Source organism: Cebus imitator, unplaced genomic scaffold (genome assembly GCF_001604975.1).
Source record: "Cebus imitator isolate Cc_AM_T3 unplaced genomic scaffold, Cebus_imitator-1.0 Scaffold296, whole genome shotgun sequence".
Lineage (NCBI taxonomy): Eukaryota > Metazoa > Chordata > Mammalia > Primates > Cebidae > Cebus > Cebus imitator.
This window is the reverse complement of record NW_016107611.1, coordinates 1612453-1622608: the sequence shown is the minus strand read 5'-3', so window position 1 is coordinate 1622608 and position 10156 is coordinate 1612453. Positions and strand designations below refer to the sequence as shown.

At 52.1% G+C, this 10156-nt stretch overlaps 1 protein-coding gene across 1 annotated transcript in view; it reads left to right on the top strand.

The window, feature by feature from the left end:
* The window catches only part of EXOC3L2 (exocyst complex component 3 like 2), a 30001-nt gene that overhangs the window by 14082 nt on the left and 5763 nt on the right, over positions 1 to 10156 (top strand). Inside the window, exons 5-10 of the mRNA XM_017502447.2 lie at positions 2148 to 2249; positions 2352 to 2452; positions 2654 to 2764; positions 4215 to 4350; positions 9390 to 9512; positions 10000 to 10154. Coding sequence (XP_017357936.1) covers positions 2148 to 2249; positions 2352 to 2452; positions 2654 to 2764; positions 4215 to 4350; positions 9390 to 9512; positions 10000 to 10154 — 728 coding nt within the window. The remainder of the gene's footprint in view (positions 1 to 2147; positions 2250 to 2351; positions 2453 to 2653; positions 2765 to 4214; positions 4351 to 9389; positions 9513 to 9999; positions 10155 to 10156) is intronic.

Below are 10156 nucleotides of genomic sequence, written 5' to 3'. Positions count from 1 at the left end.
TGAGATGGAGTCTCACTCTGTCACTTAGGCTGGAGTGCAATGGTGCAATCTTGGCTCACTGCAACATTCGCCTCCCAGGTTCAAGCAATTCTCCTGCCTTAGCCTCCCAAGTACCTGGGATTACAGGTGTACGCTACCACACCAGGCTAATTTTTGTATTTTTGTAGGGATGGGGCTTCACCATATTGGTCAGACTGGTCTTGAACTCCTGACCTTGTAATCTGCTCACCTTGGTCTCCCAAAGTGCTGGAATTACGCCGAGCCAATTTTTTTTTTTTTTTTTGAGGCAGGGTCTCCCTCTGTTGCCCAGGCTGAAGTGTAGTGGCGCACTGCAGCCTTGACCTCCTGGACTCAAGCGATCCTCCTGCCTCAGCCTCTCCAGTAGCTGGTACCATAGGCACCTGCCATCATGCCTGGCTGACAAAGATCTTCACATATAAGCAGGGCTGGTAATAAACATGGTTAATTACTGGACCTGTACAGGCACTGCTGAGCAGAATGGCCCAGCCATGCATGCCCTGCCTGGCTCCAGTGGTTTTGCTGTCTCAATGCCAGTCCTACTTCCAGCCACAGAAGTCAATCAATGCTGCTCAAGAGACTAGAACCATAGAAAAGGAGTCTGGATCCTTAAACTCATCGAATTGAAGAGAACTTTTTTTTTTTTTTTTAATTAGAGCTGTTGTGGCTCACGCCTGTAATCCCAGCACTTTGGGAGGCCGAGGCAGGTGGATCACGAGGTCAGGGGTTCAAGACCAGCCTGGCCAACACAGTGAAACCCCGTCTCTACTAAAATACAAAAAATTAGCCAGGCATGGTGGCACACGCTTGTAGTCTCAGCTACTCAGGAGGCTGAGGCAGGCAAATTGCTTCAACCCCAGAGGCAGAGGTTGCAGTGAGCCGAGATAGTGCCACTGCACTCCAGCCTGATGACAGAGCAAGACTGCAGAGACAAGGGCTTGCTATTTTGCCCAGGCCGGTCTCAAAATCCTGGCCTCAAGCGATCCTCTAGCCTCAGCCTTCCAAAGTGCTAGGAGTACAGGCATGAGCCACCCCAGCCGAAAAATAACACATTTGATCAGAGAATCAGAGACGTGAAAACCTTTGCATCCCAGCCTTTGGAGTTCTTGAAACACAGAATCTGTCCCCCAGTCTGGGGGACAGAGCAAGACGCTGTCTCTAAAGAAAAGACAATATTTAATGTATATAAGATTCAATACATATCATAATATGTAATAGGATTTATATTAAATATAAACATTAAATATATATTATTCATATGAACATATTAATATATGAATATGTGTATTATTTATAGTATATTATTTATAATATATATTTATATTTATTATATTAATACAGATTTTCAATATATAACATGTTTTGTGTACTATAATATATAATATGTAATATATCATATTACATATTATATAATACATATTAATATAATATTAATGTATTAACTATTAATGTAATACACATTATATAGTATATACTAATATGTAATATATATATTACATAACATAATATTTAATACATAAATATATTTGTATATTAATTTTACACACACAGGCACACACACACGTAAGTCCTTGGCTATTAGATGGAGGAAGCTTAAAACCACAGACTTATTTTATTTATTCTTATTTTTGAGATGGCGTTCACTCTGATGCCCAGGCTGGAGTGTAGTGGTTCACGGTCCCCACTCACTGCCACCTCTGTCTCCCGAGTTCAAGCAGTTCTCTGGTCTCAGCCTTCCGAGTAGCTGGGATTACAGGCGAAACCACCATACCCTAATTTTTGTATTTTTCGTAGAGACGGGGTTTCACCATGTTGGCCAGTCTGGTCTGGAATTGCTGACCTCAGGTGATCCGCCCACCTCAGCCTCCCAAAGTGCGGGCATTGCAGGCGTGAGCCACTTCGCCCAGCCAAACCACAGACTTTTAATATAAAGTTCCAAACCACAGACGTGGGAAGGGCTGAGGGAGTTTTCTGGCTCCGCCCCCCTCCCCAGCATCACCTTGACAAGCTCACAGGTAGAATCCAGAACTGCTTGGGGCTAAGGGCTAGGGGATGGTGGTGGAGAAAGAGATAGAAAAAGACCCCAGGCAGCTCCCAGCTCCTGCCTGGCTCTCATGTCTCCGCTGCAGGCTCAGACCCGGGCCGCTCTTCTCCGCGTGCTGCAGGAGGACGAGGAGCACTGGGGGAGCCTGGAGGACCAGCCCAGCAGCCTGGCCCAGGATGTGTGTGAGGTAGGAGGTGGGAGGAGGCCGTGGGGTGGGCTGGACAATGCAGGCATGGGAAAGTGGGACCTCGCCCCCTTCTCACCGCTTCTCATCCCCTGGACCTCGAAGCTGCTGGAAGAACACACAGAGCGAGCGCCCCGCATCAGCCAGGAATTTGGGGAGCGGATGGCCCACTGCTGCCTGGGGGGGCTGGCAGAGTTCCTGCAGAGGTATGGGGGCCTGGGGTCTCAGGTTAGCTCTGGCCGGACTGGGCATCGGGGCCTGGGATCCAACAGAGGGAAGAGAGATGAGAGGGAGTCACCTGGGGACAGGTAGAGTGTCACCACAGGGATGGTGGCTTTCGCAGGCTGGGTGCCCAGCAAGGAACCCTGACCCAGCAGCACGCCGTCTGTCCCCTTTCCTCCCACCAGCTTCCAGCAGCGAGTGGAGCGATTCCACGAGAACCCAGTAGTCCGGGAGCTGCTACCTGACACCTATATCAGCAAGACCATCGCCCTGGTCAACTGCGGCCCCCCTCTGAGGTGAGGGCACCCATGGTGTGATGGAGGGAGGACCAGTCCAAGGTGGCAGCTGCCCTGGGGTTCCGGGATCCTGGGTGGGGGTTGCAGAATGGATTCAGGGGAGCCTGAACATGGGACCTTAGAAGCATAAAATCTGGGAGTCCTTGAAACAACCACAGCACCACAAAGCATCCGAATACTGGAGTGTTTGAATTACAGAAACCTAGATGCCGGATTCAAGACTCTAAGAATAATATATATATACACATATATAGTATACACACACATATATACATGTGTATATATGTGTGTATGTATATATATGTGTATATATACATATATGTATATATGTGTGTATATATATATTTGCATTTTTATCTTTTTGTATTACTTCAATTTAAAGAGAGCCGGAGAGAGAGAGAGATGGGGGTTAGCCAGTCGTGGTGGCTCACACCTGTAGTCCTAGCACTTTGGGAGGCCCACATGGGTGTATCTGAGGTCAGTAGTTCAAAGACCAGCCTGGTCAACATGGTGAAACCCCATCTCTAAAAAAATACAAAAATGAGCTATGCCTATAATGCCAGCTACTTGGGAGGCTGAGGACGAGAATCGCTTGAACTTGGGAGGTGGAGGCTGCAGTGAGCCAAGATGGTGCCACTGCACTCCAGCCTGGGCAACAGAGCGAGACTCCATTTAAAATAAAATAAAAATAAAAGTTAGCCAGGCTGAGATTGCGCCACTGCACTCCAGCCTGCATGACAAAGCAAGACCCTGTCCAAAAGAAAAAGAAAAAAAAAAGGCCGGGCACGGTGGCTCACACCTGTAATCCCAGCACTTTGGGAGGTGGAGGCGGGCGGATCACCTGAGGTTGGGAGCTGGAGACCATCCTGACCAACATGGAGAACCCCGTCTCTACTAAAAATACAAAGTTAGCTGGGCGTGGTGGTTCATGCCTGTAATCCCAGCTACTCAGGAGGCTGAGGCAGGAGAATCCTGAATCCAGGAGGAGGAGGTTGTGGTGAGCCGAGATCTCACCATTGCACTCCAGCCTGGACAACAAGAGCAAAACTCCATCTCAAAAACAAACAAAAAAAAAGAGTTAAGGGTAGAATTTCAGAGTTGTAAACTATTAGAACCACAGACTTTGGGAATGGAGGACTCCCCACTCTCACCCAGAAAGCACCAAGAAAAACTGAAACCCAAAGACCCAGAGAGACCCTCTTCCCTCCTCCAGTGTACCCTAGACCTCCTAGCCATCCATCCCTCCACCCCCCAACATCCACGAGTGCCCTGACATCCCCAGACACCCCAATCCCCAGACACCCCCAACCTGTCAAGTATCTCTGACCTTCCCCAGGCCCCCATCTGACCTGTCACCCCTTGCCCCTCTGCTCCACCTAATAGGAGACAGGTCTAGGCATTGGGCTGAGATGTTGGGGTCCCTCACTTTTGACTCTGTTGATCCCCACAGAGCTCTGGCCGAGCGCCTGGCCCGGGTGGGGCCCCCAGAAAGCGAGCCAGCCCGGGAAGCATCTGCCAGTGCTCTGGACCACGTGACCCGGCTCTGCCACCGCGTCCTGGCCGACCTGCTGTTCCAGGAGCTACAGGTGAGTGAGGTGGGAGGCTGGGGGTGGGGCCCATGCCAGGACAGGGAAGCACCCCCCCATCCTCCAGTTCCCTTTAGCCCATGACTCAGTGTTTGGGAAGCAGACGGGGGCGGGGGGAGCTAGGGCCATGCCTGGGCTGTCGGTGGGGTGGAGAGGGTACAGGAAGGAAGGCGTGGGAGGACGTGACGGGGAGAGAGCACAGGGCCATCAGCAGGAGGGGCTTGAGGTTTGGGTGGAGCCTTCCCCCACTAAGGTCCCCCAAATCCTTGCTCAGGCTCTCCTAGACCGCAGAACCCCATACCCCCATCTCTGGGCCCTTGTGCTGTCCTATAGGGGCTCGGCGCAAAGGCGGGTGAATGAATGTGGTGTGGGGTGGGAGCACTGAGGAGGGAGCCTGCAGGGGGACTATGTTCCTGGCCATAACACAGCTCAGTCCGTGTTACACCGTGGACCCCTCCCCTCCTCTGCTCAGAATCCTCCCACAGCTCCCAGCTCACACAGAGCAAAAGCCAGAATCCCGCCATGGCCCCCACGGCCCTGCGCAACCAGCCCTTCCCTCGCCCCTCTCCCTCTGAGACCTCATCTCCTCTCCCTGCCACCCCTGCTCCCCCCCATAACCCCAATCCAGCTACCCCAGCCCCCTTGCTGTCTCTTATTATAAAATAAAAAATTAAAACATATTTTACAACTCTATTGGTATAAAGAAAAATAGAAACACAGGATCTGGACTGGATTTATTATTATTTCTTTATTATTATTTTACTCTGTTTTCTTTTGAGACGGAGTTCCACTTTTGTTGCCCAGGCTGGAGTGCAATGGTGTAATCTCGGCTCACCGCAACCTCTGCTTCCCGGGTTCAGGCGATACTCCTGCCTCAGCCTCCTGAGTGGCTGGGATTACAGGCACGCGCCACCACGCCTGGCTACTTTTGTATTTTTAGTAGAGACGGGGTTTCTCCACGTTGGTCAGGCTGGTCTTGAACTCCTGACCTCAGGTGATCTGCCCGTCTGGGCCTCCCAAAGTGCTGGGACTACAGGTGTGAGCCCCTGTGCCCGGCCACCTCGCTGTCTCTTAACCCAGCTGGTACATTCCTGCCTCAGGGCCTTTCTGCTTATGGTTCCCTCTGCCTGGAATGCTCTCCCTCTCACGGCCACATAGCTCCCTCTCCGGTCTCTTTCAAGTCTTTCTTTTTTTTGAGACAGAGTCTTGCTGTGTCACCGAGGCTGGAGTGCAGTGATACAATCTCGGCTCACTGCAACCTCTGCCTCCCAGGTTCAAGCAATTCTTCTGCCTCAGCCTCCCTAGTAGCTGGGATTACAGGCATGCACCACCATGACCAGCTAATTTTTTTGGTATTTTTAAGTAGAGATGGGGTTTCACCATGTTGGCCAGGCTGGTCTTGAATTCCTGGCCTCATGTGATCCACCCACCTTGGCTTCCCGAAGTGCTGGGATTACAGGCAAGAGTCACCATGCCCTGCCTCAAGTCTTGACTCAATGTCACCTCAGCGCGACCTTCTCTGATTGCCCCATTTAAAAGAGAAGCCCCAACCAGGGTGTGTTGGCTCACACCTGTAATCCCAGCACTTTGGGAGGCCAAGGCAGGTGGATCACTTGAGGTCAGGAATTTAAGACCAGCCTGGCCAACATGGTGAAACCCCGTCTCTACTAAAAGTACAAAAATTAGCCAGGTGTGGCAGCATATGCCTATAATCCTAGCTACTCCGGAAGCTGAGACAAGAGAATTGCTTGAACCCAGGAGACGAAGGTTGCAGTGAGCCGAGATCGCGCCATTGCACTCCAGCTACCTGCCACGCTATATCGTTTGCTTTTTTTTTTGAGTCTAAGTCTTGCTCTGTAGCCCAGGCTGGAGTGCAGTGGTGTGATATTGGCTCACTCCAACCTCCGCCTCCCGAGTTCAACTGATTCTCCTGCCTCAGCCTCCTGAGTAGCTGGGATTACAGGCACACGCCACCACACCTGGCTAATTTTTGTATTTTTAGTAGAGACGGTTTCACCACGTTGGTCAGGCTGGTCTGGAACGCCTGACCTCAGGTGATCTGCTGGCCTCAGCCTTCCAAACTGCTGGGATTACAGGCATGAACCACCGTGCCCGGCCTTATAAACCACTATGTATTTTTTGTGAGAGAGACAGAGAGAGAGAGAACGGAAGCAGAAGAAACAAGGACAGACTGAGAAAACAAGACAGGTCAGGGAGGAAGGAAAGGAGAGAGACGGGACAGAGACAGAGGGAGAGACATCAGACATGGTGGCTCACACCTGTAATCCCTGCACTTTGGGAGGCTGAGGGGGAGGACTTCTTGAGTTCAGCAGTCGAAACCAGCCTGGGCAATATAGTGAGACCCTATCTCTCAAAAAAAAAAACCCAAAATCCCAAAAAAGAAAATCGGGCTGCTCTCAGGGTGAGAGAGAGCAAGAGGGGGTGCTGAGGCTGAGCTGAAGAGGGAGTTAGACCCCCCCATGGACACCATCCTGGGACTATCTGCAATCCTCGCATGCCCTGTGTCCACCCAGACACAGCCTCCCCCCGACCCTCCCCCAACTCTGTCTCAGGGACAGACCCGTCTCCAGGATCTGCAGTCTCCTCCCTCCCCTCTCCATGGGGGCTTACTTCAAACTATGAATTAAGCCACCTGGCTTCTCCTTTCCCCCCTCCTCTCCCCCTTTCATCCCCTCCCTATCTCCACTTTTCCCTTTTTTCCAGCCTTCTCCGATCTTGGTAAAGCACAAACCTGACCCTCTCCCTCCCCAGCCCAGAACTGGCCGTGGCTCCCCAGTGCCCTCAGGAGAAACCTGGGACTTCTCCCCCAGCCCAGGAGGCCCTGTGCATTCAGCCCTGCTCCAGCCCCACCTCTCCCCTCCCATCTTATGCCTGGAATAAGCCCCCTTGCGGGCTTCAGGGTCTCACAGCTCCCCTCACCCCCAAAACACACACTTCAAAAGGCCCAAGCTTGCTTTAATCTCTTCTGTCACTGTCTTAAAGTCCTTTTTTTTTTCTCTCTCTTTTTGGACAGGGAGAAAAAAGGTTTTATTTTTGTTTTTTTGAGACAGAATCTTGCTCTGTGGCCCAGGTTGGAGTGCAGCGGCATGATCATAGCTCACTGTAGCCTCAACCCCCTGAGCTTAGAAGATCCTCTCTCATCAGCCTCCCAAGTAGCTGGGACCACAGTTAATTTAATTTAAAGAAAAAAATTATAGAGAGGGGGTCTCACTATATTGCCAGGTAGGTCTTGAACTCCTGGGCTTAAGCAATTCTCCTGCCTCAGCCTCCCAAAGTGCTGGGATTATAGACGTGGGCCACTGTGCCTGGCCCTTATTATTTATTTATTTGTTTGTTTGTTTGTTTTTTCTTTTTATTTTGAGATAGAGTTTTGCTCTTGTTGCTGAGGCTGGAGAGCAGTGTCGTGATCTCAGCTCACTGCAAACTCCACCTCCCGGGTTCAAGTGATTCTCCTGCCTCAGCCTCCCAAGTAGCTGGGATTACAGGATCCCACCACCACGCCAGGCTAATTTTTTGTATTTTAAGCAGAGATGGGGGTTTCCCCTTGGGCTGGCCTTGAACTCCTGACCTCAAGTGATCCACCTGCCTCAGCCTCCCAAAGTGCTGGAATTACAAGCATGAGACACCATGGCCAGCCCCTTAATAATTTTCTAATGTGGTCTGCCCGGCTACAAGTCAATTCTAAAAATTATGTACTCAATTCATTTGGTGGATTTGCAAGGTACAATACTTTCCTTCATTTACCAGTGAAAGAAGTAGAAATTAACTTCCCCCCAAAATCAGCAAATGGCAAACACATTTCCTTGAAAGTCACAGTCGCACATACTGTGCATTCTAGAAAAGAGGGGGCAAGACAGGCTCCACCCATTTTCACAAGTCTCATCAAATACCGGATCCACCCAAGGGTGGAGAGAAAAGGCAACTTGCAAAAAGGAGGATGTTATTAACTGAGACATTTACTATACTCCTTCCTAAGAGCGCCAGATGGGGAACGTGTTTTCTCAACCAGATCTAGGAAGTGGAATCTGGAAGCAATCCGGCTTCTTCCCCTGAAGGGTGGTATATAGTTCATGAATTTTAAAAATATGTCTTAAAGTTCTTAATTTCTCTCTCTCTCTCTCTCTTTTTTTTTTTAATGGAGTCTTGCTCTGTCACCAGGCTGTAATGCAGTGGCACAATCTCAGCTCAGTGCAACCTCTGCCTCCTGAGTTCAGGTGATTCTTCTGCCTCAGCCTCCCGAGTAGCTGGGACTACAGGCGTGTGCCACCAGACTCGGCTAATTTTTGAGATGGGATTTCGCCATGTTGATCAGGCTGGTCTCAAACTCCTGAGGTGGCGATCACCCACCTCAGCCTCCCAAAGTGCTGGGATTACAGGCGTGAGCCACTGCACCCAGTCCCAGCTAATTTTTAAATGTTTTGTAGAGACAAGGTCTCTCGATGTTGCCCAGGCTGGTCTCAAACTCCTGGGCTCAAGCTGTCCTCCTGCCTCGGCCTCTCAAAGTGCTGGGATTACAGGTGTGAACCACTCTGCCCAGTCCTTAATAATTTTTACATGAAGTCCCTGTTTTCATCAGTCACACTGACCTTTCTCTGGTTCTCTCCCTGGCCTGCCCATCTAAAATTTAATACTCACTCTTCTCTCCGATTGAGTCACTCCCTCCCAGTCCCTCACTTGGCTAAGGAAGATCATCACCAGGGCTTCAGTTCTGGTGTCCCCTCCTCCAGGAAGCCCTCCTTGGCTGTATGCTGAGTGGGGCATCCCCTCTGGGCTTCTTAAGCCCGTGGGCTCCCTGGTTCCAGCCTTGCCAGCTTTGGGTCATCACTACCGGGGACCAGTCTCTCTCCCCTTCTGGACCGTGAGCCCCAGGATGCCAGGCCTGGGGCTATCTCTTCCCCTTGGGTTCCCAGCACCACACAGCCCTGGTTCTACAGAGCGGGGTTCCAGGAACATATTCCTAAGTGAAGAAGGGAGGTGGGGGGGAGGAAAGCCGTGACCCCCTACTCTGACCCTGCCAGCCGCACTTCAACAAGCTGATGCGCCGGAAGTGGCTGAGCAGCCCTGAGGCCCTGGATGGCATCGTGGGCACGCTGGGCGCCCAGGCCCTGACTCTGCGCAGAATGCAGGACGAGCCTTACCAGGTACGCCTGCTGGAGGGGAGGGAAGATGGTGGGGGGGGAGAAGAGGTGAGGGGGAAAGGGGAAAGCGGCGGGAAGAGGGGAGATTGGGAGAGCAAGAAGCCCCCGCTGCAGGAGACCCCTCCAAGGTGGGGAGCGGCTCCCTGTAGATGGAAGAGGTGGCCCTCTGCGGAGGGGCGTGTGCGTGGGACTGGGGTGAAAGGCCGGGCGCAGACTGAATCAGGGCCCCTGAGAGGGGAGCTTGGGGAATGGGAAGAGGCTGGGATGGAGGATCCTTTCGGGATAGGTAGGAGGTGTCCGCAGGCTAAATAAGGAGCCAGGGAAGGGCATCCTAGGGTAGTTCAGGGGTTGGGGGCTGGGGCGTGGGCACGGGAAGGGTGCCCACGGGTAATGGGTGTGGGCGAGTGGGGCTGGAGTGGCCTTCAGTCTGGCGGGATGGGGGTCAGTGGGGCAAGCTCACGCCCCTTGGGTTTCCCTCCCCCGCCTCCAGGCGTTGGTGGCTGAGCTGCACCGGCGGGCGCTGGTCGAGTACGTGCGGCCCCTGCTCCGTGGGCGCCTGCGCTGCAGCTCGGCGCGAACCCGCAGCCGCGTGGCCGGGAGGCTCCGGGAGGACGCGGCGCAGCTGCAGAGGCTGTTCCGGCGGCTGG